General features: G+C 30.9%; 3 protein-coding genes and 2 long non-coding RNA genes across 6 annotated transcripts; 2 read left to right on the plus strand and 3 right to left on the minus strand.

Moving 5' to 3' along the window:
- The first annotated feature begins 6,230 nt into the window (after window positions 1-6,230).
- Window positions 6,231-7,132, plus strand: LOC121175203 (uncharacterized). The gene is made up of 2 exons (XM_041017541.1): window positions 6,231-6,745; window positions 7,123-7,132. The coding sequence occupies exons 1-2, from the start codon at window positions 6,231-6,233 to the stop codon at window positions 7,130-7,132; spliced, it is 525 nt and encodes a 174-aa protein (XP_040873475.1).
- Window positions 7,133-7,493: 361 nt separating this feature from the next.
- LOC121175171 (uncharacterized) lies at window positions 7,494-9,774 on the minus strand. The gene is made up of 4 exons (XR_005892367.1): window positions 8,673-9,774; window positions 8,309-8,591; window positions 7,974-8,215; window positions 7,494-7,883 (listed from the first exon to the last, which is right to left on the minus strand). It is a non-coding gene; the product is annotated as an uncharacterized lncRNA (long non-coding RNA).
- A 3,493-nt stretch (window positions 9,775-13,267) lies between these two features.
- On the minus strand, window positions 13,268-16,822 carry LOC100775519 (ferredoxin--nitrite reductase, chloroplastic). 2 transcript variants are annotated; one of them, XM_003529349.5, is made up of 4 exons: window positions 16,171-16,822; window positions 15,237-15,591; window positions 14,777-15,065; window positions 13,268-14,221 (listed from the first exon to the last, which is right to left on the minus strand). In XM_003529349.5, exons 1-4 carry the CDS (start codon window positions 16,550-16,552, stop codon window positions 13,481-13,483), a joined length of 1,767 nt encoding a protein of 588 aa, XP_003529397.1. In that variant the 5' UTR covers window positions 16,553-16,822; the 3' UTR covers window positions 13,268-13,480. The 2 variants fall into 2 exon arrangements, with proteins under 2 accessions (XP_003529397.1, XP_014633637.1); XM_014778151.3 differs by having other exon boundaries at window positions 13,268-14,293; window positions 16,171-16,787.
- Window positions 16,823-20,225: 3,403 nt separating this feature from the next.
- LOC100776065 (glycoprotein 3-alpha-L-fucosyltransferase A) lies at window positions 20,226-27,561 on the minus strand. The gene is made up of 7 exons (XM_003529350.5): window positions 26,863-27,561; window positions 25,565-25,725; window positions 24,880-25,121; window positions 22,837-22,941; window positions 21,730-21,886; window positions 21,289-21,516; window positions 20,226-20,823 (listed from the first exon to the last, which is right to left on the minus strand). Exons 1-7 carry the CDS (start codon window positions 27,262-27,264, stop codon window positions 20,568-20,570), a joined length of 1,551 nt encoding a protein of 516 aa, XP_003529398.2. The 5' UTR covers window positions 27,265-27,561; the 3' UTR covers window positions 20,226-20,567.
- On the plus strand, window positions 20,509-20,914 carry LOC106799484 (uncharacterized). Its single transcript, XR_001389255.2, has 2 exons — window positions 20,509-20,649; window positions 20,753-20,914. It is a non-coding gene; the product is annotated as an uncharacterized lncRNA (long non-coding RNA).
- Window positions 27,562-27,814: the final 253 nt, after the last annotated feature.

The raw sequence follows: 27,814 nt of genomic DNA on the forward strand, positions 1-27,814 counted from the left end.
AAAATGCAGCCACTGATTGTAGATTTTGCCTCAAATAAATGCAGCTACTGAAATTTGTGCTTGTAAAAAAAAATGTCATGAGGACAATAGTTTCCTTTCTCTTCTTCATGCTGTTAATAATGTAATGCTTGTTGTTGTCTACTTGTCTTCCATCTCTACTCAATTCAAAACTAATTTAGTGTGTAGGAAAAAATCTTGTGGGGCGGGGTGATCATTACTCCCCAAATTTGGGGTAAAAAGAAGATTTAATATATGAATAATATGTAATATTATTTTGTTTTTTTATAAAAATAATTAAATAACTAAAATAATAAGATTAGTTTAATTAATTAATTTTAATTAATAATATCATAAATTTAATTTTTATTAGAAGAGTATTTATCTAATTAAATAATTTAAATAGTGATTAAATTTAATGTCACTGCTCATAATTTAAAGAATAATTTTTTTCACCAAGACATCCATATTACAATAAATTAGGAATATAAAAAAATTAACGATTAATATATTTAAAGTTGAGTTTATGTTTCAAATAATTAGGACAAAAAATATATCTTTGTTTCTTATTAAAAAAATCGGAGGTATAGTAAAATATTATTTAAAATTTAAGTTATAACGTAAATTCAAAGTTGATCATAAATACTCATTTATTATATATTGAAATTAAACTTGTCGCAGTCTCTCTGAAAATTATCATTTTATCTGATAGAAATTTAGCTTTTGTCATATTTCCCAACCTATCTTGATAATTTTTATTGAAAAAAAAATCTTTCTGTTATAGATGTAGAAATAGAAAGAGTTGTGATAGGACAAATTAATCTATCAATCAAGTATAGTAAATTTTTCACTTTTTTTTTTATTACAAACATGTACATAATTCTTGGATAGTTGATAAATGTTTCAAATTTGATTATTGGTGAGCATCAATAATGAAGTGCTTAAGTTGAAATTGTAAATTGATCTCCCCGGCTCATTGAAATTGATGGGATAATGTTTTTATATAAGAGTGTAAATATTATCAAATATTAAAAGTGTTGTAAGTTTTCTTTGAAACTAAAGCAAAGCTTAGAATTTACAAACTTTATTGTTTGGTCATTAAACTCATTATTCAACTCTTATGATACTATTTGTCATCCAAATAGATTTATTCAAATTATGTTACTCCTAATCACCCAATTAATGCATAACCATTTTTTCAAGATGGGTCTCAAGAGCAAGCTCCACGTATATATTTCTCATGAGGATATTGTTAAAAACCTTTATTTATGATCACTCACAATAGTTTAAGCAGGAAACTAGGTTGAGTGTCCAAAATTTGAAGTTCTAAATGATTTAACACTTTTAAATCTCAAATATAGCTTCTTCTCAACCTGCTATAAATCATATCCAAAGCAAAATGTTATTACCTTGGGAGGCACAGAAGGATTGGAGGAGGCCACAAAGTGCACATACAAGCTCAAGAGGAAGAAATAAAAATAAAAAGTGGAACCCTTTCAACAGACATTAGATTAACATGAGGCAAATGAAAGAAATTAACCAATCAAAAGTGGACCAAGAGAGATTCTCAAACTTTTCTCAGGAAAAAATATATACATTGCATCAAAATCACAACAACGTCTAGCCAAAAACATTTAAGACAAAAATTATTTTAGTTGAATAAAGATTGTGGACACCATCTTACGTTTCAGAGCCAAGTTAATCAAATGGGACTTGAAAACGTTACCTCTGTTAAGGTCCAACAAAATGTTTCGTCTTGTTGTTGTCATGATGTTGCAACTGCCATGGACGATGCGAGCTGATTTTTCCTGGTCACATTCGAGGCTCTCTTGACGCATTTGGTGGTGACCTTTTTTTTTATTTAATTTTCAATAGGATTTATCGATGACTTTTTCTCCACACAAACATATTTATTATATAAAAAAATGAATCTAATTTTTATAGTAAAATTTATTTAATATCTAAAAATTATTATATATATATATATATATATATATATATATATATATATATATATATATTTGTCGGCTATTCATTATTACAATTTTTAATAGTGACTACTTGAAGACCAGTGGATGATTGATTGAAAATCTTAGGCAATATACAAATAACGGTATTTAATGCATTACCGGAGAATTTTTTTGTAAAAATGTAAATAAATAAATTAAAATAATAATTTTTTAATTAAATTGATGGAAATTATTTTAATAACAATAAAGATAAACTAAAATATAAAAAGTAAAAACATTCAAAAAAAAAGTTTAAAAATTGATATATTATATTTTAATTTAATTATTATTTACAAAGGTCTTTTTATTTTTGTGTTAAATGAAGAAATTTTAAGTATTGATTAAAGAAATCAGGAAATTTAAAATCTCTTTTAATTGAATAACCAATTGTGGAGAAAATCAAATACTAATTTGATTTGGTTTAATGTAAGATATCATTAATAAGAAAATCAACTATTAATATTTCAACACATTTAAGATTTGTTATGCCTATACATGTAACAATAATCATTATTTTTTTCGTTAACCATTAAAATAATTTACCTCATCATTTAAAGTGAATTACTCATTTTAAAGGAATCAAATCCCATCATTTCAACACACCCTGCGAGAAGACAACTTCTGTGTTGATTGGTTAGAAAACAAAAGCTCGTCAGAGGACATCCCTCTCACCAGGTTTTCAGACTGCCCTTTGGGCCGGGTTTAGTCCAATTGTTATTAGTGGATGCCATTGGTACCCTTTTTAGTCGTAGTTCTTAGTTGTTTTTGTTTCCATTTTCCCTTGATAAAAAAAATCCCAGCCATAATTTCATAAGACGAAGAAGAAGAAGAAGAATATGACGACTTTGCTTTTTTTAAAAAAATGAAAATGATATGACTTCCATGAGAATCAAGAATGCAAACTCAAATAAATAGAAATGGCATTAGCGACTTTTGAACTTTATAAATGAAATGACGTTAAACACTAATACCATCTACCTTAAAACTTCGCTTAAAATCATTATTTTATTTTCTTAGGTCTCAAAATCCATTTCTATAAGAATAAAAGGTCTCAAAATTCGTAGTAAAGATTAATAACTAGCTGTTGATAATACTGAGGATCATAAAAAGAGAAAAAAAAAAGTAACATTAAAAGATTGATTTATATTAAAATGAATTAAATTAAAATGATACATATTAATGTCTTTCAAAAGGGGTTAAAAGAAAAAAAATATGTAATTTTAAAATAAAAACAAAAATTAATGTAGTTTAAGAAGTTGGAAATAAATATATCACGTTAAATATAGTAAAAGAAATTCTCTTAAAACCCTTTTTTTTCTTGGAAGAAATATTAAGTTCATTTCAAATTTTAGTTCTTTGTTAAGAAAAAAAATACGGAATTTTTACAATAATGAAAAATATATTAAAAATATATATTACTAACCTATCTGTTTTATCTCCCTCCAAGAAAACTGTGTCACAATTTATCTATTTGAACAATCGAAAGGTTGTATTCTTTGTTTAGTTTATTGTAGTACACTCATTTGTTCATTTTCTCAGTTTTTTTTAGTTTTTTCATTGTTGTGAGAGGTGTATTATGCCACTTTGGTCGAGGTGAAAATTTTACAAAAATACGTCGATGGTGGTTGTGATAGTGGTTGATTTGGTTGTTAATGGAGGTACTCTGAAGGTACATCGACGATTTTTGTTTGTTTTTTTTTTTTTGCATAAAATACATATTAAAGAATCCATAAGTTTTAAAATTTACGCATTGATTAATCTGTAAGTTTTATGTAACTTATGGATTTTTAATTTTTTTAATTAAAAGAAATATTAAATTTTTGAATTTTTTTAAACTATAAATATGTTAATATGATTGTTAAAAAAAATTAAATTAATGTGTATAAAAAATTTATTTATTTATTTGAAATGTAATTCGTATTATTATTTTAAATATTTTTAAATAAGTGTAGATTGATAATTAATTTGTAATTATTTATTTTTATATTTTGAAAATGATATTAATTGTAAAATAAATTACACTTGTAATTTATGTATAATTTATTTGAGTTGTTGTGGTCTAAAATTGATTTTATTTTAGTCATTTCATGAATTAGAATTAAGTTGAATAATATAATTTATTTGACTACATATGGTTCGATTATAATTTTTTATGTATTATATTGTTATTAATTGTAAGTAAAAAAAAGTTAATGTTATTGGTTTTTAATATATAGGGTTATCAAATTTAATGTTTTATAATATTATATATAGTAAAAAATTACATAGGATTTTGTGTGATAGTATATGATGGTGCGATTAGGGGTTGTTTGTTTGTGATATTGAAATTTTTGAATATCTTGTTAAGATGGATGAAGATCAATGGTTGTATGATAGTATAATGTCTGAAGAAGTTGATATGAATGAACAAAATGAAGATGAAGTTCTGATGCATTCAATACTTCTTAGGTATTAATGTGATTTATTGTTATTAAATTAATAAAATGAATGTCCCTTGAAGACTATACTTGTGTGAATTTCATTGTAGGTGTTTGTTATCTGAGATGATGTTTTGCATTAGACTCGATTTGTTGCTTATGAAATTGAATTTGTGGTAATGATTATGAGGTCAGACACAAACACTGCTATGAGAGGAAAGGACTTTATTTGTCTTAATTGGTTGTGAAAGTAGTGATCAATATAAGTATAAGAAGAAAGATTTTTTAAGAAGAGATATTAGCAGTAGGAAATGTGGGTATCCCTTTAAGGTTTGTGGGAAACTAGTGGTTGGAGACCAAGGATGAATGCTGAATTTAACATGTGAGAGTCACAATCATGAAATGGAAAAGTCATTAGTTGAACATTCATACGCTGATTGATTGACTAAGGATGAAAAGACAATTATTATTGATATGACAAAGTCAATGACGAAACCAAGAAATATTCTGCTAACATTGAAGGAGCACAATGTCAATAGTTATACAACAATCAAACAAATATACAATGCAAGAAGTGCATACCGTTCTTTCATAAGAGACAATGATATTGAAATGCAACAACTAATGAAGCTTGTTGAATAGGATTAGTATATTCATTGGCATAAATTAAAGGATGAAGATGTTGTACGTGATATCTTCTGGTGTCATCCTGATACAGTGAAGTTATGCAATTCTTGTAGTTTGGTATTTTTGATAGATAGTACCTACAAAACAAACAGGTATATGCTCCCGTTACTTGACTTTGTTGGTGTGACACCAACGGATGACATTCTCTGCTGGTTTTTCCTATTTGGAGGGAGAACATGTAAATAATGTGGTTTGGGCTCTAGAACGGTTTCAAGGTCTTTTTCTTAGACGTGATGCCCTTTCTGGAGTTATTGTTACCGACAGAGACCTAACATTGATGAATGCAATGAAAATTGTATTCCCTGAGTGTATCAACTTGTTGTGTAGGTTTCACATCGACAAGAATGTCAAGGCAAAATGTAAATCCCTAATTGGTAAAAAAAATGCATGGGATTATGTGATGGATGCTTGGGGGAGTTTGGTTGATTGTCTTTTCGAGCATCAGTTCGATGATTGCCTTAAGAAGTTTGAAATTGCTTGTTCACCATGGTCAATGTTTGTTGACTATGTCAACCAAACATGGATAATTCCCCACAAAGAAAATTTTGTTAAAGCTTAGACTAATAAGGTGATGCACTTAGGAAACACAATAACAAACAAGTATGAAAATTGTCATTTTTTTATTAGGGTTTAGGAATTAATGGATAAAACTACTTCTATTTATTTATTGTTTTTTGTGTATTTCATATGCAGGGTTGAATCTGCTCATTGGGCTTTAAAAAGACTATTACATAATAGCCTTGGAGACCTATGTAGTGTTTGGAAAGCCATGAACAACATGATCACGTTGCAACACACTGAAATTAAGGCATCCTTTGAGACAAGTAAACATGTGGTTGGACATGTTTTTAAAGTTACCTTATACAAGAGGCTACTTGGCATGGTATCAAGGTATGCTTTAAATCAGATTGCTACTGAGTTTGAACGTATACATTATGCTGACGAAAACCCTTCTCGTTATGGATGTGTCATGAGAAATACTCACGGTCTTCCATGTGCATGTGAGTTATCTAAATATGTTGTTGGCACCATAACACTTAAGACAATCCATATGTTTTGGTGGAGGCTATGTTTTTCAAACCAAGGGTTATCTGAACCCCAAGTGAAAATAATCGAAGAGATGGAAACCATATCCAAGCGATTTAAAGATCTTGATGTTTGTGGCAAAGTTACTCTAAAGAGTAAACTTCGAGAAATTGCCTACCCAAATCTAAACTCTATGTGTCCTCCTTTAGAAAAGGTCAACACCAAAGGGGCTCAGAAGAAACCGATTACCAAACAACAAAGATCAACAAAGCGTGATTCGTCTTACTGGGAGTATGTTGATGCTTTACATTCTGTACAAAATAATAATTCTTCAGTCAAACGTAGTGTATCATCATCTGACCAGACAATTCCAAGAAGGACTATGCCGATGTTGGATCAATTTCATCCATGCATTCACGATTCCATTGAAAACATTGTTGATGTCATAGTTGACGGTAACTGTGAATATCGTGCAATTGCTGCCTTATTAGGTATGGGTGAAGATTCATGGTCGCTGGTGCGCAACCATTTGCTTAAAGAACATGTCAAATGGTCTCATGAGTATATCAACCTCTTTGGTGACATAGACAGATTTGAGGAATTAAAGAGGTCCTTACTTGTTGATGGATTATCCATGATATGTAATTTATGTTTTATTTTTTATTATTTAAAATTAAGTTTAAATAAATGTAATCCGTATAACTAGTTCATGCAAGTTACTATGGATAAGTGGATGAATATAACCGACATGGGATATGTCATTGCATCAAGGTATAATGTTATCCTTGTATCACTGTCTCTGCAACAAAGCATGACGTTTTTTTCTCTTAGAAGTCAACCACCAACATATTCTTTTGTGCATCGCGTAATATGTATTGGTCACGCGTATAACAATCATTTTATTCAGGTAGATTCATCATAATCCTATTTTTAATTTATGAAATTAATTGTGTTATAATAACAAATTGTTTGTGCATGTGTAACAGGTTTATTTAAGAGATCGTTATCCCTTACCGCCTCTAGCTTTGTTTTGGCTCTAGGAATTGTCATCCTCAGGAAAAGTAGTGGCCAACTACATATATTAGTAGAATGCAACATTAGAGAAATTTGATGATGTTGAAAACAAACTATGCTGATTTAAGTGGAGAGTGAACATTTAGGTACCTATTTCATTGTCATGTACTACAATAATATACATATGTTTCATTGGAAATTCACAGGTATATGTATTATACCTTATGTTCAAATGATTTAGGGTTATTATAATACATAAGGTTTAGTGTTACGTGCGTTGTTAGAGTTAACTGTGACGTGAAAACTAGGGTTTAGTAGAAAATCAAAAAGTAGGGGTTTTGCAGATTGGGGGTTAGTGTTACGCTTTAGAGTTAATTCGAAACTTATTAAAAAAAATTTAATGTGTGGAAAATAAGGTTTATGGTTTAATTCACATGTGTTGATATGAGCGGTTCGATAGTAATATAAAAAAAATTTCAAATAAAATTGGTAAAATAAAAATGTTGTCAAATAAAATAAAATGATAAACATTGTGTGTACACATTTACTAAAAAATTCTAAATGTCTTCATGTGCCGCCTTCGTCACGATCGCACATATACATTGCGATCCACAGTCACACCTCTAGAGATCCTTAAACAGTCTTGCATGACATCGTATGTTTCTATGCCTTCAGTCACTATCCTTAAGTTGAGCAACTGCTTCAACCTTTCAATTATTGCTTGGCAAGCCTACTATGACATTCATAACAACGGATAAGGTATAACCATATTGCATGTTTAAATAAAATGAAATTAAGAGTGAGATGAATATATATATCTTACCACTGCATGTCTAGGCTACTTCACATGAGAAGGTACATGCGCAAGTGCTTCCTCCATAGCTGCTGTCGCCATCGGGTACTAAGGCATATCTGGTTCGACATATGTGTCATCTTGGATGACAAGTGGATGTATGACTGGATACCCGGGTTGTGCTGGCCCCATGAATGGATGCGAAATTATGTAGAACCAATCCATGTAGTCTGGTGCACATTGTCCAGGCACAAGACAAATCTGGCCCACCGCTGCAAGGTAATCAGAGAAATGCATCCATCTGTCATCAATATCTTCTAAGCATAATCTTGAATCTAGAGTGTGGAAGAACCGTCTGAACATACCTAAACTGTCGCACAACCCTCTCTGGTCGGTGTATGACAACAACGAGACCCCATCAGATATGTCCAGAAAAACAAGAGATGAGCTTGAATTCTCTAATTACACGATGGTCACTGTAAGGTATCCAATAAATATCATTAGATGTTAGTCGATCTAGACGCTTCCGATACATCGACACTGGTAATGCCTTTGTAGATGTCCAGCGGCAAGCACATGGTTTCCTTTCATAATAATCTTCAGCAATAATAGCCTCAACAACAGATGAAAATGCTCATAAATCCAACACTACACATATTTTCAAAACAAAAAATATCAAATCAATACACAAAAAAAATCAAAAAACAAATCAAATTCAATTACAATTACCTGTAATAGTGTGATATATCCAGCAGGTTGTCTGTCGCTGCTCTTAGACGCATCATTCAAATTATCGTACCTATGCACTAGGACGACAACTCCCCATGCATAGCTTTCACTCTAACTGAGGTCTCGAAAGGCGTCAAAGAACATCATATGCATGTGTGTTGCACTCTTGTTAGCAAAAAGAGTGCAACCTAGAAAATGCAGCAGATGATAAGCTCGTGCTGCTACAGTCTAGTGTGCGGCATCACATTTGCTATGATAAATGTCTTGTAGCCATGATAGTCATACATATGCCCCATAACACTGTACTGTTTCAGCTCTGGCTTCATCTACACTGACTTCAGGTAATTCCACTAACATCAACACCGCTTCATCGACATGAAGAGTCTCGAAGCTATGGAAGGCCCTTGTGATGGGTAGATGAAGCAAAGAGGCCACATCATCGAGGGTGATGGTGACCTCTCCTACTGGAAGATGGAAACTACTAATTTTCTTATGTCACCTCTCCGCAAAAGTCGATATAAGTCCCCAATCGCTAGTGTCCAAAGAACATGTGATCAGAAGACTTAATCCTGTGACAACAACTAACCCTTCAATCTCAGTAGGATGCCTCCCAAATTTTTTAACCTTCCTTCCATGGGAGGATAACTTCAATTCAAGACGTTCCTAAAGACAATTTAAATAATTTTAACAATAATAACAAATACTTATTGAAATATAATTTATTTAAAACTATAAATACCTCTCAATTCTAAACAATTACTGTAACATGATCAACATAGACGGTCAAAATTGATGTGTCACATGACCCGCCTGTAAAACCCTGAACATCAACAACTACTTCTTGAGGTTGTTGGAAGACCTCTTCGGTTGCGTCATCTATGTGATGAACATTTTCAACAACAGCGGCAACTTCCTGTTGCCTATATGCGAATGTTGTGGGCCTTCGCCGCTGGAGAGCTTCGTCTGAATCACGATTATCTTCTCTTCCTAGGGCTCTTTTTATAACTCTACCTAAAGCATGATTTAAACCTCTAGTTCTAACCATAATATGTAAATTTGGACATACATACAAATTTATGTCAAAATTTAAGCAATACTTCAATCAATTACTATGCAATCATTCATAAATAAAAAAAAAATTATTATATATATATATATATATATATATATATATATATATATTCAAATTTTATTTTTAATTAATTTTATGTAATTAAATAACTTCTTTATTAAAAAGCAACTTAAAAAACACTAATTAATTAATTTCATAAAAAACTAATATATAATAATTATAAATATATTTATAATGAAAAAAACAATAAAATTTTCAAAACAAAAATGAAAATAATCTATTTTTTATTAAAATATTTTAACTATTTAAAAACAACATTCTAAATAATATATTTATAATTAAAAAAATACAATGACTATTTAAAAACATAATTCAAAATAATATATTTTAATTAGAATAACAATAACTATTTGAAAAAATTAATTCAAAATAATCTATTTTTGATTAAAAAATTACTATTTCAAAAAGAAATTCAAAATAATATATTTATAATTAATAAACAACAACTATTTCAAAACAAAAATCATAATAATATATTTATAATTAAAATAAACAATAGCTATTTAAAAACTAAAATAAAATTAATATATTTATAATTAAAAAATTAACTATTTAAAAAAATAATTCAAAATAATCTATTTATATTTTAAAAAAGAAACAATAACTATTTAAAAACAAAAATAAAATTAATATATTCACAATTAAAAAAACAATTACTATTCAAAAACATAATTCAAAATAATCTATTTTCATTTAAAATATAAACAATAACTATTTACAAACAAAAAAAATGAAATAATATATGTACAATTAAAAAAAACAATTACTATTTAAAAGAATAATTCAAAATAATTTATTTTTATTTAAAAAATAAAGATTAACTATTTACAAACAAAAGAAAAAATAATATATTTATATTTAATAAAAAAAATAACTATTTAAAAATAAAAATAAAAATAATATATTTATAAATAAAAAGCATTTACTATTAAAAAAAATAAAATTAATTTATTAATAATTTTAAAAAAAATACGGAATACGTAATCCTTATGAGTTATATCTATACGGATTAGATAATTCGTATAACTTATACGAATTAGGTAATTCATATGTGTTACATGGATGCCAAACGTGATCCCAAACCATGAAAAAAACACCTTAACTCGATGGCGGAAAGGCAAGACGATGGTGTAGACAATTTGAACGGAGCCAATGGAGGCGACGACGACGGTGGGGCGGCAAGGATAACGCAAAGATGGAGGAGGAAGAAGGTGCGTTGCGGCGGCGGAATGCACGGAATACACGAGGGAAAGGAGATGAAACTGGCTTTTAAAATTTAAGTGAATGACATTTTTATCATTTCAGTTAAATTGTTGGGTGCATAAGTAATATTCCTAGGTGCACCTAACAACAAACCAAATTTGGGCTAGGATTTGACCCATTTACTTATGGAATCCTTTTTTTAAAAAAAAAAACTTATACCCTTAATTTATAAGAAAAAGTGTATATACGCTTAATCAGTGTCTTGAATTTGAGTATGATTATGTACCTAACTCATTATTTTTTAATGTTTCACTTGGAATAAAAACTTATTTAACAACGTGTTAATTTGGCTAACAAAAAACCTATTTCTAAATAGATTATTGTACTTAAGCCTTTTGTTAGGTCAACGCAACTATGCCTTTAAACAGAGTAACAAACGTATAAATAGTATCATAAAAAGTTAATACATATTAATAACAATAATATTATTATATGGTGGTTTAAATATTTTTTTAGTTAATATAATTTAGTGTTTTTTTTTCATTTTTGTTCTTGTAATATTTTTGTTTTAATCCTTAGAAAATATGTTTATTTTATTTTTTTCCTTTCAATACTTTAGATAATTTTTTTTATTATTCAAAGTATTATCTAAAGCATCTTAAGGACGAAAAATAAAAAAACACATTTTACAAAGACTAAAATAAAAAAAATTACAAAAAGGAAAATGAAAAATAAAACTAAATTACTTTGGACTAAAAAAAGTATTTAACTCTTACTATATTATTTATATTTACTTAAGCAAACAAGTCTATTCCTTTTTTTTTAAAAAAAAAGGCAAACAAGTCTATGAAACCTAACCCTAATTCTAATTATAATGAAAAAAACACGCACTAATTGTACACTGACATATGTTATAGTTTTGGATATACTAACTAAGGTAGCATTGTCACATAAATAGAATGGAATATGAATAGGGTATTTAATTTTTTTTTTGGTTATTATAGTTTTTATATTGAAATTAAAATATACTATTTTTAACATTATATCTTATTTTGTTCTGGTTTAAAGTACACTAAACATATAATAAAAACTTGTTGTATATTAATATAATGTTACGTTCAGTTATAGCCTATCTATTGAACGTTAGTGTGTCACAGAATCCCCACTCAAGCATAATAACATTTGGGTACACACACATCAATTAGTTGAACGGCTGTTTGATTTTATTTCAAAATAGTTTATTACTAATTTGATTGAGACTGAATCATAATATATCTAATGCTCTTGACCAAAAAAATAATCTATCAAATGCTGAGTAGACTAGTAAGATCATTCGCTTCAATTTAATTTTAATAGAATTAGTTTCCTTTGTTAGTCTTAGTCAAGGTGTGAAAGCATTAAATTAATTTTTTATTTGAATCAAAGTGACCTACATGTGGAAATTTCTATCTTATTTTAGCACACATACTTATTGTTAGAACACCCTTTTATTTCCTATCAGTATCTTAAAAAACATCTCTTGAGAAGTCCAATTTTTTTTTAATAAAAAAATAGGTTGACAGTGTATTAAAAATATAATTCAATTGATTAAGTAGAATATATGAATTGTTATAAACCTCTTTTTGTTAGTATATCTTTAATTTTCACGGACAAAAAAAATTAACTTAAGAGCGTATTGTTCTTCTACTTATAACCTTTGTAGGTAAAATATCTGTTTTGAGTTTGATAAAGATAAATAATTATTTTAACCAAAAGTTAATACATCTCTTTATAGTTAAGGGCATAAAACTTGTTTGAATACGAGGTTAAAAATACTTCCTGACAGTTTTTTAGAGTTTCTCGATACAAACAAAAAAAAACTCAATATTTTTAATAAAAGAATTCTTAAAAACACTTTTAACTTGTATTTAAAGAGGCTAATAGTCTTCAAAGGAGTTTTGTTCTTTCTATCTTGTTCACTGATCTGTAAGACATACATGTGTTTTGCCTTATGATTTATAGAAGATGCTGTGTGATTCAAGCACTTCAATTGAGATATACTTGATTTCAATGTTTTTTTCTGGCATTTCTTATCAAACTCTTATTTTTGTAAGGCTAAATATAAAATGCTAAACACTTAAAGCACACAACTTTGGAGTGGAAGATTCATCTAAATCCTTAGTATTTTGTTATACATAAAAAAAATTTAAATATAAACCATTTTGCCTCTAAAATTAGTTTATAATGTTAAAATAATTCTTAAGCATTTGCCACAAGAAAATGAGAAATATATAGCATACATCTTTGAAGAAATAAAGTGTAACTTAGGGACTAGCAAAGAATGTACATGTCTTATCCAAAAGTGTACATGCATATGATATAATGCATGTCTCATGATCATCCCTTTTTCTTTTATGTAGAGGACACTGATACTTTTGTTCAGGGACAATGGTAGATTTAGTAAAGAAACTAAAATTGCCAATGGCCATAAAGTTTAATCTTCCCCTTCCTCTCTATTCCTTTGGACAGCACCAAAATGCTTTACTAGTATGTCTACCACAATAGGCACCAAGTTCTTGCAAGGCACACCCTTCTTATACACCTCAGCTAGATGTGAATCACTTCCAATTCTCCCTCCCAGGAAAATATCCACACCTTCAGTGGCCTTACCATTCTCATCCCTAGCCATGCACCCCATGAAACCAATGTCAGCAACTTGCACCTGGCCACAAGTGTTGGGGCAGCCAGTCCAATGCATTCTCACAGGCCTAGTCACAGCCACTTGCCTCTCCACTTCCTCAGTCACTTTCAATGCTCTTTCCTTTGTCTCAATTATGGCTTGCCCACAAAACTGGTTGCCAGTGCATGCCACCAGTGTCTTCATCAATAGAGAAGGTTCAGGTGAGAATCTCTCCTTCAAGAGAGGCTCATTGAGCAAGGCATCAATTTTGTTGCTATCCACATTTGGGATTATTATGTTTTGCTCCACTGTGAGCCTGAGCTCTCCAGTTCCATATTTGTCCACCAATCGCGCCAACTCATCCATATCATCTGCTTGAACTCTACCAACTGGAATGTGAATCCCTACATAGCTTAGGCCATCTTGTTTCTGTGGATGAACACCTAAGTAGTCTCTTCTTTCCCATTTTTTCTTAACCAGTTCTTCCTCAGATGCTCTCTCCAGCTGCTTCCCTGGCATTCTTTTTTCCACCTCTGACCTGAATACTTCTATCCCCTTCATTTGCCAAACACTTTTATCACTTACTTGCCAAGCAGATACACTTAATGACAGTGGAAATAGACCATGCTAGGATAACCAAACATTTTAAATATTTCAGTATTAGTCCTACCGGATTAAGCTCAGGACCGAGGATCAGTTTCATAATTAGCCTAAAAAGCCTAAGCTTATAAGAAATATCTCAAAGTTTAAATGAGGAGTCAAAGGTCTTAACTACAGTTATTACAGTTATAAAAAAATCAAGAATTCAGATTCGGAAATATTTTATAAAGAGTTACTATCAAACACCTTATTATTATTTATCTTCATTTCTCTTTTTCTATTATATCATATTACCTATAGTATCTTACTTCTCTCTCACTATAGATGTCAAATATCCATCGATTATTTTACTTTTATAAATTGCATTAGTTTTTGACTTTTTGTATATATTGATTATAATTTATGAAAGAAAGGATTATGTCAGAACTTAAACTTTAATAATCTCATTTTCATTCATGTATGATGTGACATCAGGCAAAAGTTGTAAAATTAAATAAAATAATGACTTACCAATTCGTCAATCAACCACATCATTCTTGTTTTCTGTCTGTTCCCTCTGAAGCCAAGGTCCCTATAGGCCTCAAGGACAGCTTTACATAGTGGGATTACATCATCTGCGGAGACCCATGCATCAAGTGGAATTGCTTCAGCACATCTCTTGGCACTGAAGAAACCACCAACAAGTAAGTTGAATCCAAAACGCCCATCCTTGTTTGCAGGCATGTAAGCCAGATCATTAATGTGGGGATGCTCAAACAGATCATGGGATCCAACCACGCACACATTCCACTTCCTAGGCCTGCACAAATTCAACAATTGAATGTAAACACCAATGCTTAGATCATAAAACTTTAAATCCTCCTTATATAATATGTGTATTTTTTTTTAATGTAAGAATCAAAGATAGATACTAAAAGATTTACAATAATTTGCGCACTTGATTATAAAATAACTGCATACAATTACTTACAAGTTTGACATGGCTGGGTTGCCGCGTGAATTGGCAGTGATGAATTGAGATAACAAGTTGTTGTAAGGTCGTGTATCAACAATCTCATCTGGGTCAATGCCTGCAAGAGGGTTACCAACAGGGTTTCTCACATTGTCCATTCCACTCTGAAGACTAGTCAATCCAACCTCATCGAGGCCCTTGAGAATTTCTGGCACATCAGGTAGCACCACACCACGAATTTGCCAATTCTGCCTCGTTGTTACATCAGCACACCCATCTTTTCCGTACTTCCTGATCACACTAGCCAAATATCGTGTTTGGGCACTTGTTGTCACCCCATTTGGAAGCTTCAGCCTCATCATAAATCTACCATCTGGTTTAGACAATGGAAAGAAATTAACCCAACTATATTAATCAAATACAAAAGCTAATTACAACAAAATGCAAAGCCTTGTTCTTGAGTAAACGAACGAGTATATGATAGAGAAAACATATACTCAACTTTTTAGTTGTTTTTTTTTTAACGTTCTTTGATCAAAATTGGAATTTCACCTCAATATAAACTTTTATTATACAAATTATGGAGTTTCATGTCAATATAATATTTTAATATAAACTTTTATTATACAAATTATGGAGTTTCATGTCAATATAATCTTTTAATATAAACTTTTATTATACAAATTATCTAGATGAAACTCCAATTCTGATTAGAAAATAACACAAAAAAAAAATAACTTTTCAATAGTACTACACCTAAATTTTGTGTTTCACCAGAGTTTGAATGCAATTAATGTAAAATATCAACAACTTGTGTGGTTGCCATGGTTTGAGACTCAAACATGCACCAATCAACTCTTTTTTGTTCCACTTATCATTGCATATTGTGAGTGGTGGTAGTGAAGCAAACCAAAAGGAACATAAAAAAAAAAAAAAAAAAGTGGAAACTTACAATGCTGCTTTCTCCTATGAAAAAGGCCAAGCCACTTGAGTCTAACATCAATATCATCCTTGGTGTGCTTGGAGCTCTCAATTTCCTCAAGGGACATCTTAGCCAAGTCCTCAATCCCACCTTCCATAAAGAGCTTCATGGGGTCTTTCTCAAGCTTCACTTTTTCCTGAGGGCTGATGCCTCCCCTGTACTCTTCCTTCAAAACCCAGAACCCATCTCTCTCCTCCACTCTAGGCTCCAACCTTGAAGCCTCCACCTCCGAGGAGGCAGTTGCCGGAGCCACCGTTGGGGTGGTGGCGGCGCAGAGCCATGTCTTGGGCCGAGAGCTGGGGAAGCATGATGATGGAGGAGCAAGAAAACGAACAGAGAATGAAGAAGACATTATTGGAAGAAGGAAAGTAGTGTGTTGTTGAGAATATTGAGTTTTTGAGGTTGTTATTATGGTAATGGCGGTTTGAGAGAAGAGTGTACATTTTGTAGGACGAGAGGACCAGAGTGAACGAGGACCTTACAAGTAAGCAAGAGGTCAGAGGTGATCTTCCTCGGATCGATAGACCCTTCGGTGCTTCCAAGGGTCACCTTCCTCATGAAAACAAAACACTTTTAACTAAAATTCCCTCTCAAAATTGCATGCTACACACATTCTCTCTATACTTTTTTACACCAAAATATTTGGTTAGTTTGTTTCTTCTTTTAAATTTCATTAAAATATAAAACAAATATTTATTGCTTCTTTAATCTCTAAAATATTTAAAAATTTCTGTTTTAAGTCTATAAATTGTTTTTGACTAGTCAACGTCACTTAATTTTTTTTCCTTACTTTTAATTGTTTAATTTTTTATTTTCATTCTTAATTTTAGTCTAAAGAATTAAAAGTAAGAACAAAAAAGTTCAAAAATAAAATTAAAAAAATCTTAATAAAATAGGAGATTGAAAAAAACAAGAAACCTTAAAGAAAACTACACTTACATCCGATCATATATTATTTATTATGTATGATAAGTAATATGACCGTTTATAATATTGTTCTCACAAATCTAACACTAAATTTAAATGATTAAATAGTTAGTTCAATTTTAAACTTAGTGTATAAGGAATCTCTCTCTCTTTTTCTATTGCCTTCATTTTGGACTTTTGGGGGGTCATTCATTGCATTGTGTTTGTGAAACGTGTATGCGGCTGCATGTAACCGTTTGACATGTCATTTTTTTAGAGGCAAATGTTAATCAGGGTATATTAGTTAAAAAATTAAAAGAATTTTTTTATTAAAATAAATGTTATTCATAATTTTTTCTATTTTTTTATAATAAATACTTTTTTTAGTTTTTTAATTAATATTTTAAGGACAATGATTAAGATTATTTTAAATGAAAACCACGAAAAGAAGACTTAAAAATAGTTTATAGAAAAAGAAAATCAAAAGTAGAAGAAGACAACTTGAAATAGAACTTCCCAACAGCTTCCGAAAAATCACCCGCCCCGTTTCCAACTGGGGTCGTAGATCCGATATCTATTTAATAATCATAAATTATTTTTTAATGAGATGTGCGACTTAATCCTGTTAATTATTTTATTCATCGTGTTTTAAGAAAATAATTATTTATTAAAAGTTTTTAAATAACTAAAACTTTATCTAAAAAAATTAAAACTTATTTTTTCAATTAATTTATATCATAATACTCGTAAGATATCATAAACTCATTACTTAAATTAGTTTATATCATGTGAACATAAAGTAGTATGACTCAGATAATTATACATTTTAAATATGCAATCATAAATTTAATCTTTAAATTTATGTATATGAAAGAATAAAAGATAAAAGAGATCATTTTAAAAAAAAAATATTTATACTTCATGTAATTAATCTCTGGTTTTACTGTAGGTTACTATTTTGAGTGATATTATACTCAATTTCATTAAGTGAAATTTAAATTTTTAATAAATTGTGATAAGTGTCTTTGTCATTTTCTTTTTGTTGTTGAAAAGTGTCTTTATAGTTGAATGTCCAACTTTGTATTAAAAATACATTAGTTTTAATGACAAGTCATTTTAGAATTTAATTAAAGAATTTGTTAATATACACATCCTTATTTTTTTTTATAAACATGTTAATAATCTATATTATTGTTTTATTTTAATATATTATTTAGTTATAACTTATTAACACACTCATATTAAAAAAAATAAGAATATATAACAAATTTTACAAACATTTACTAATATTTATATACTTATTTTTTTTTAATATGAGTATATTAACAAACTAAATCGTAATGTATGTTAAAACATTATTTAATTATAACTTATTAACGGACTAGTATATATTATCCAAACCTTTAATAATAGTAATTAAATGCCACTTACCATTGCGACCACAGTGTTGAGAAGGAGACACATGGTGGCTCTCTAAAGTCTAAAAAACCTTACGAGATTGCCAAGAGTCAGGTCTCTGTCCCTAGCCACCACCACCCACACTTGAACCAATTTGTGCCAAACTATATTGTAAAGGGCAATGCCAATCTCTTCAATCATTACACTGAGAGAACATGAGGACTCTGAATTGTTATTATTATTATTTTTTTGCCTCTTTTAATTATGTTATCTTTAGTTGTAGCTACCCTGTAATCCATCTACACCTTATACCAGCTTTGTTAATTACCCGAAATTGAATAAATGGCCGTTTTTATCCTTTAAGACTTAAATTTAATTATTTATCGTCATTTCAATCTCCAAAAATATGTTAATATTATTACTAAGTCATTCAACTTTTATAATTTTAGAATAAAATGAATGACAAATTATACTTTCTAAGATATCATTTTGTCATTGTATTATCTTGATAGACTAAATTAATCATACCGAGGAAACTAAAATAAATGTACAGTGACACAAACTGTATTCAAGTTAAAACCTTGTAATGGTTGTAACATTTTTATGATAAAATCAATTATCTCCGGCACTTGCATAATATATATTTAAAGATCGGAAGGATCAAATTATAACAGTATAATTTTAATAATTATTATATTATTTTAATAAGTGAGTATATAATATAATTTTTATTAATTTAATTATTAAATTATATATATTGTTTGTGTTAAATCTTGAACTTTCTTTTATACAAAACAACATATAAAAGAGCCAATTTCAATATACTCAAGGGAGCAATTACGTGTCAATTGTTAACCAAAACAATCTATTAACATTATCAACATTAGGGGAAGTGAGACATTTTGTACTTTTTACATATTTTAAACAAAAATAGAAAAAATAGAAAAAAAATATTTAGAAGTAATAAAATTAACTTACAACATAAGAATAATGGGTAATTATTAGAAAAGTAATAAAAAAAATTTAAAAATTGATAAAAGCTAAAACTGTTTAGAATTTGTGAACACCAAAAAAGAATATTTCCCTTATTAACAGTATAGATAAACATAATGTGAGAATTAAGGCGAGAAAAATTCAGGCCAGTAGATGTGATAAGGTAAACAGCCTTAGGTTCCACCTTCTATCATCCATTCACAAATACTCGTAGTAAATTTACTGTTTTATAGAGACCCAAATAACAAGTAATAGAATGTATTTAAAGATCCAATATATCAAAGAAGGATTTTTAAGATTTGGTGAACATATTAATATTAATAATTTTAATTTATTCTTAAAATTAAACGTATTAAAACTTGTTAATAAAAAAATCTTTTCCAAAATGTACACTTTTATTATACAATATTAACAATACTTGTATTCCAAAACTTGTTACAATATTATTGCTCTAGGAGAGTTTTTAGAATTAAATTACTTAAATCTTATTTTAGACTCAACAATGTTACAAGATAAAATAAAGGAATAGTGATGTTATTTATCAAAAATAAAAAAAAATAATTAATTATAAATTTTTTATAGATAATTTCACAACTCAACCAACCAAAAACTACAAGGATTGATAATTTATATTATATTAAATTTCTCGAATAGTTTTGGCCAAGGGTCCAAAAGTTAAATTTCTAGGTAGGGCCCAAAAATATCTTAAAAGAAGGCATAACGTATTCTTGAGTGAAACATCTGCTGCTTCCATTTAAATTTTAGTTTTTCACCCACAGTATACAAGAACTGGCATGCTGACCAATTGTCCATCATCATGTGGCTTTTCTAGATGATCAGATAGAAACTCTATAACTAAAACTAAGCATTAAATATGGAACCTCACCTCTTGTACACAAAAGAGTTCAAAAGTAAGATTATCTTTTGAATATAAATCATCAATGAGTTGGTCAAGAAGCTATGCATAAATAAAGCCATGCCAGTTTCATTGCCATACTCATCCCTAAAACTCTACCGCTCAGTTAAGTGAAGAAGCTATTCATGTAGAGCAGAGAGGCCACTAGCACATGCTACACAAAAATGACTTCAAACTTTGCACAAGGATGGCTTTCCAAGTGACTCCTGAAATCTGCATCCCCTTTGAAGCTGAAGGTATAAAGAGCTTGTCTTTGTGTCAACCCAACTGGGTATATTTTGTGGAGTTTTAAATCATTGCCCCCTCTAAGAATTTCAGGTCTTTCTGTCTTCCATATAGGTACATGATTCAGGGATGTGAACTTTGAAACAACAGCAAACTTCAAGGCCTCAAGGGTTAAATTGCTAGACCTGCCAATTGGCATTAAAATAATGAGTTGTCATTAGTTATTTCATGACATGTTTCTTGAAACGATAGAATCAGCTAAAATGGGAAGAGCCATAATGGATATAGTCTTGTTTGAATAAACTGCTCCATGAATACTTATAGGAGAAGAAAATAAGAAGATATAATGGATTGAGCATCTCACATATGTTAAACTCAACTCATCACCTCAGCTTTTGGAAACATTAGATGGGAGAAGTTCCATAAAACTTGAAGTCCATAAGTTGATTTTAATTGATAGGAAAAATTCAATTCATTACATCTTTCACCTCAGCTTTTTTTTTTTTTGGCAGCTTTTATTCAGCTTATGATTGATAAGTGACCAAGAGATGCCATAAAGTTTGATGGGAAACAATTATCATACCAGATGATGAAAACTTGTAATAGGACTATAGCCTAGAAAAAATAACTAATCAAAGTAAACAGTATACCTCAAGTAAATGGATTCCATCTCAAACCTTCCTCTTTCTCTCACATAAATATGATACACAGTTTTTGGCCCTCTAGTACACTTGCAAGGGCGTTTCTTAAAGCCTGGACTATTTTCTTCCTTCTCTCTACTCACTGTGGCCAAGTGAATGCAAAGGCGGCAGGAAGAATGTACAGCTGCCATATCCACAAGGGCCTTGAAGGAATCAGATGGGCCCTCATACTTCCACCTATATTAATAAGATAACTCAGGATGTATCCTATTGATCATAAAATAAAGAACCACAACACAAAATCCATTCACATTTTAAAACCAGATAAACTCAAGATGCCTCATTTAGAAACAGAAAACATCAAACTACCAAGATTTTACACTGTTTTGTATAATCCAATTTTGGTGTGAAAAGCAAAAGTGACTTCTTCGTCTTCATCATTTAATTTACCTCAAAGATTGATTATATGCTTCAGGATTTTCTGCTAGGTATCTCATGGACTTCGCAACAGACTCAACATCCTCTATCTCTTTAATATGTAAAATTGAACCAGGAGAAGGAGCAAAATCCTGAATATTTGGAGCACCAACAACCACAGGGATAGTTCCTACAATAAAAGAGATTAATCCCTAGAAGAAGCATTACAAGTGGGTTCTTCTGATATTTCAAGAGTGGAAAATTTAAGAATCCAAAACCCATTATACAAATTTTCTGCAAGTTTATATGGAAATGTATTTTTCTCTTATACAGATAATATCCACGTTGAGGCATCCCAGAATACAAGAATGACATTTTTTTTTTGTGAAAATACAAGAATATGACTTGATTGGACGTTATTAATATATTATCTAGAGAAAAAATTGTCTTTCAGGAAATTATTGTAACTATCCACGTCGTTCGCGGAATAATTTCTTGAATTTATGCCAACAGTACACTATTTTAAGTTTGGTTCATCGTTTCGAAGCTCATTCACAAATTCAGAGTATATTGCCAATTAATTTGAAGGGAAAAACTCAAGACACCGAAAGTAGATCATATTCAAGTGTGCAAAATTCAAAGAACCATTTTGTAAAAATTAAGGCGATTAATTATAACTAAACAACATCTACTCTACCCTAGAATTATAAAAAGGACCACTTTATGATAAATTTAAGAATTTCATTATTTGAACATCCAAAAATTGACACCATATGTTACATAGTATACAATTATCTTTTTTGCTCACTTAATACATCATAAAATCAAAGGAACAACTTTTTGTCGCCTAAATTTTATGTTCAAGACATATTTTCCTAAATTTAATTGTGAAGAAATTATCATCATTAATATTGATTAAGTTATTCAAAATTGAGCATTCAATTCCAACTAAATTTTGGCAATTGCCTTCCTGCAGCAGAAAATCTTGGCAACTCCCAGAATCAGATATAAAAGAAATCAGATGGAATGCAAGAGCCAAACTAGAGTGTTTCTGAAGCCCATGAACAACTAGTGTTACATTAATAATGTTGTATATATAGTAAATGCAAGTAAGAATGGAGATAAAATATATATCCATACCAGCAACAAGGGATTGGAAGAATTTTTCAGTTACATAATCTTCCTCATTAGAATTTTCAAATGCTAAGCTAAATTTGTAGTGCTTCAAGGCTTCCACTTTATCCACTGCAATAGAATAAAATAAAATCACAATTATACTCGTTAGAAAATAACAACAGTATCACATAATCATTGAAACTTTAGAAATCATTGACATAAGCAGTGGAATAATTTCCACAAACCTAAAAATCAATTAATCATACATCAGTCAGACAATTGCTGGATTTTACACAAAAGCAATTATAATTGAGACTCGTAATGTTGAATTGGGAACATAGCTTGTTTTTGTTTATGTCCAATGTCATAATCAAGCTTCAAGGATAATTGTGTGTTTTGCTTTCCTGCTAATGTGCTGCAAACTAAAACCAATTCATTCAAAATGCATTTCAAACTAATAAGTTCAAGAAAGAGTTAGGACACTTGCAAGTTCCAAACTCCTCCGTCCTTTCTAAAAATAAGTTTTTTTTCCCTTTATTAAGAAAAATACTCTTCAGTGTCATCAAGAAGACTGGAGTGAAAAAAAGGGAAAAAGTAGAGAATGGGAGGTAGAGAAATTGAAGAGAACAAACTGATAATATTACTCAACCCTGAACTGAATTCAAGTTTAGAGCAAGCGCTTTTTAAAGGACTCTAAGTGAAAAAATTAAATGCCAAAAATAATTCTAAAGAAAATATTAAACATATAATCCTTAATAAACTCCACAAAATCTACCTTAATAGTAAGTATCCTGTGCATTAGAGCCTTTCACCCAGTGACCAAGATGGCAAGGTATGGAACTTCTATTTTTATAACTAGTAAGTATCCTGTGCATTGCACGGGTATTTCAAGCTTAGGTAAAATTTAAAAATATGCATATATATTACAAATATAAACATTTAAAATTATAAGGGATTCTTGCATTACTAATTCAGGTAGAATCTAAATATATTTGAGGGAAAAAAATTAAAACTATAAATAAGATATGCATAATTAATTCAAAAGAATTTAAATTTAACATTTTTAAAGAAGTTAATGATGATTAGTGTAGACTAAAGTTATTCTCAAGACAATATACTCTAATTTAATACATAAGATTGGAGCAGTTGATTCAAAACTTAGGTGCAGATGCAGTATCTATGGTCCTTTTGATGTTATTCTCTAACTAAATCAGATTTTTACCTCAGTAACAGTGTTGACCTTTTCTGCCAACCTGATGTTATGGGTTACCAAGATAAAACTCCAATTCTGATAGAAAACAACACTAAAAGCACATGAGGTCCTGTGCCTGAGTTTTTTCCTTTTAAAAAAACATAAAAGAAAAAAGTGCTAAAAAGCAATGAAGCCATATATATCTTTAGGTGAAAGAGAGTACAGTAGGAGATTATATAGTGATAGACAGTATTTCAGCACAAGGTAAAAAAAAAAAAAAAAACTTCGTACCCCATTGCCCAGAGGCTCTTCGCTATGCGAAGGTATGGGGGAGGGATGTTGTACGCAGCCTTACCCTTGCATATGCAAAGAGGCTGTTTCCGGATTCGAACCCATGACCAACAAGTCACCAAGGCACAACTTTACCGCTGCACCAGGGCTCGCCCTCATTTCAGCACAAGGTAATTGGCCAATTTTTGCTCAGTCCATGCTATCAGGTCCTACTAAAAATAGAAAAGCATTTGACATAAAAGAAAAGTTATCCCTAGAAACTCGGGAGCATTTGCAGGCACATTAAAAACATGTTACAATTTTTCAGTGTCTAAAATCTGTAATTTAATCACTTTCTTCCCTCTTTTTCCAAACAAAATAAACAAGAATTAACATATAAAGTGCAACTGCTTATACTAAATAAAGACATCATTTAAAAGGTAGAAGAAATGTGATTTAAATTTGAGAAACACTTAACAAGGTCAGCACAAAGGGGATACTGCAACTGCAATTCTGACAAGAAAACATCTATAATAATTTTAACAGGGATAAACAATTCCTAACAGATATTAAAGTTAAATTTATAAAAATTATCATAATGTTACCTCTTCCATCACGGTTCCTATGACAACCACCATAAGAGTCAATCTTGATGTTTGATTTTTCAAGGGCTTCAAGAGCTTGCAACCGGAAATTTCGAGCACCACAATTGGAAATGAATGCAGCTGCAAGAGCAGCTTCAGTTTTTGGCTTCATTGGTGCCATGATGTCATACTCAGCCCATGAAAAATATCCAACAGGAACATCAGATGATAGACTGGTTGTCATTACAATGTCATATCCCCTCCTAGTACACAAAGACATTGTAATATTAGTTTAATCATTGATTGACACTTGAAAAAAATTGGAATGGATCACTCTCTCTCTACTTGAACAAAGAACAAAAGGAAAGAAGAATTTCAATGAACAAAAGTAAAGACAGTAACTAGCATTGCACTGATTATACTTGCAAGGAAAAGTAGACATAGACACAGTTGCAAATGCTGTAAAAAGAAGACAACACAGCTGCAAATTAAAACCCCATACCACATTAGCCTATAAGACTATAGGTTATGTTGGCATACGAAGTATCCATAATCCCATGATACTAAACTGAGAAAAAATTCAATCTCTTACTCACATTTCCATGGAACTATAAAAACAATAAAAACCATGGTATCTGACTAAGCAACATACATGCAACAAATGGACCAATCTAATGAATAACACTTTACAACAGTGCTTACCCACCGTCTTGCCATGGCAAGATTGTTCTCAGCATAGTATTGTGCTGATTCCATCGATCGCAGAACGCTAGCTGTTTCACCTGGTTGAGGTAACCCAAATGCAGCATCAGGTTTCTTATCCCCACTAAACCCAAATTTACATCCCACTGAGCATGACTTCCATTCCTGCATTTTAATGAACCAAAAACTTTAGATGGACAAGAAGAATAACAGTGACTTTGTAATTATAAGGAAAACTATAAGGAGGTTTATGAATTACTTCTTGACTTATCAGCATCAAAGCAAACATGCCCACAAAAGGGATTTGGATTGAATAGCAAGGTGTTGTTAAAGAAAGAAAGACCAAACTTTAGCAAACAAAGGTCCACCATGATCAGTTGTAGGACCCTGTTATTCAACAACTAACAACAACTAACAGGAGTGGAAACAAATCCATTGCCACCCCACCCCACCCAGCTCCCTAAAGACAAAAATAACAATAACAAAGGGGGTGTTTGTTTCACGGTATAATTTTGCATTTCCAGGAATCACATTCCAATGAATATTATACCTAGGAATAAAATATACTCCAGAATATATTGTCATAACCTTCTAACAAACATGGGAATATTCATTTCCACCCTCATATGATATGAAACAAATGCCCCTCAAAGTAATTCTTCAACACCCTTGGGAACAAAGTGACCATGCTAGACAACATACACCAACCACCACCACAAAAACAAAAACAACAACAACAACAAAAAAGCCTTTTTCCACTAGGTTGTGAGGTCAGCTACATGGTCACAAGACATCCTTCAACTTGGTTAAAGACCTGATTTTCAGATATATTATTTACCATGCAATCCCTCTTAACAACCAGAGACCAAAAAGGACGTTGGAAGAAGCCATCAAGGGAGATCTCAAGCTAAATAATGTTCCTACAGCTTTGGCTTTCAACCGTACAGAATGGCATAGTGTGATCCATGATAGTGGGATAAGACTTTGTTGTTGCTGCTGTTGTTGTTGTTATAATCCCTCTTAACAACTTCCCCCAATATCCTTCTTGGTCTCTATCTCTCTCTTTTCACATTACTAAAAACCACTTAATATCTGTCTAAAGTCTAAAGCACACTTTAACCGATTCCCCGTCGTCTTTTCATTGATACCACACCAATATCTGAACACCAATCTAGTGAGGAGAATAAACTAAAACTCCAAAGCTACTAAAAGACGATTAAACTAACTTATGAACAAACTATACTTTTTCATAAAAACAGAGACAACAAAAAAGGAGATAATAACAATTAGAATCAACCAAACCTGGTCAGCTCCAGAAACAAAAACAGGTTCTTTAGCAAAGTCCCTCGAATAAGTCACAGCATCCTCCCTCTCCAACCACTTCTCACAACTCTCCGATTCAGAATTCCGATTACCGCCACCGCCGCCACCACCTGCCACCGTGCCCAGCCCCAAATCGTCACCTTCAACCACCGCGGGAGAACGGTAGAAGAAGTCAGCGAGGGTGTCAACCATCTCCGCGTTCTTGGCCATGTCCAACCTTCCCAGAAACGCGATCTCCGCAACGACGACGAGGGCCACGACCAGAGGCATTAGATTGGTCCATTTCGTCTTCGCCGCCGCGCCACCGGAAACCGCCGAAACGGGTAAACCTTCTTGTGGCGCTTCCGTTCTCGAGCCTCGCAGATTCTTCGCGAGACCCATAGATCAAAATTGCGCGAAACAAAAACAAAACAAAGCCAATGAGAATAAGAGAAACGGAAATATGTAGCGTTATGGACGCGATTCCATGAAGGGTAAAAGGGTTGAAGCTTCTCGTGGCTCCCTCTATCTGCGAGGAAGAAATAAAGAAGAAAATAAAAAAATAAAAAATGCAAACTTTCTGTTTGTGTATTAGTTGCCGAAGTGGCAAAGATTTTCCACATTCAAAGTCTACGGGGTGGTGCTGCTGTTATGTGCGTCACTGAAACCAATGAGCAACGGCAAAACGACCAGAAAAATTAATAAAAACACGACAACAAACAAGGCCTTCTAAAATACTGTTTTTTTTTTCGGCTTACTTACCCATTTGGTTCCAAAATTGTTTTTTTTTTTACAGCATTCCAAACTTGTTTCAAATTTTATAACGCTTGAATTAGGTATGCATCAATTAAGCTTTTTTTTTCCGGTTAGTTTGATATTAACAATGTCTGAATTGAATATAAGTAACATGTGATAAGAGGAACCAAGAAGGTCTAATACAATTGTTAAAAGA

The sequence above is a fragment of the Glycine max genome, chromosome 7, assembly GCF_000004515.6.
Source record: "Glycine max cultivar Williams 82 chromosome 7, Glycine_max_v4.0, whole genome shotgun sequence".
NCBI classification, from domain to species: domain Eukaryota; kingdom Viridiplantae; phylum Streptophyta; class Magnoliopsida; order Fabales; family Fabaceae; genus Glycine; species Glycine max.

What these genes read in the sequence shown, in the direction of transcription:
- LOC100776065 (XM_003529350.5), bottom strand. Translation starts at nt 27,264, where the DNA reads ATGGGTCTCGCGAAGAATCTGCGAGGCTCGAGAACGGAAGCGCCACAA. An exon ending in CTTCCAATCCCTTGTTGCTG is followed by an intron (nt 21,887 to 22,836) that starts GTATGGATATAT and finishes CTTTTATTGTAG; the next exon opens with GAACTATCCCTGTGGTTGTT. An exon ending in GCATATAATCAATCTTTGAG is followed by an intron (nt 21,517 to 21,729) that starts GTAAATTAAATG and finishes TTATTAATATAG; the next exon opens with GTGGAAGTATGAGGGCCCAT.
- LOC100775519 (XM_014778151.3), bottom strand. Translation starts at nt 16,552, where the DNA reads ATGTCTTCTTCATTCTCTGTTCGTTTTCTTGCTCCTCCATCATCATGC. An exon ending in TCATAGGAGAAAGCAGCATT is followed by an intron (nt 15,592 to 16,170) that starts GTAAGTTTCCAC and finishes TGTCTAAACCAG; the next exon opens with ATGGTAGATTTATGATGAGG. An exon ending in TGTGGTTGATTGACGAATTG is followed by an intron (nt 14,294 to 14,776) that starts GTAAGTCATTAT and finishes TGGTTATCCTAG; the next exon opens with CATGGTCTATTTCCACTGTC.
- LOC121175203 (XM_041017541.1), top strand. Translation starts at nt 6,231, where the DNA reads ATGGAAACCATATCCAAGCGATTTAAAGATCTTGATGTTTGTGGCAAA.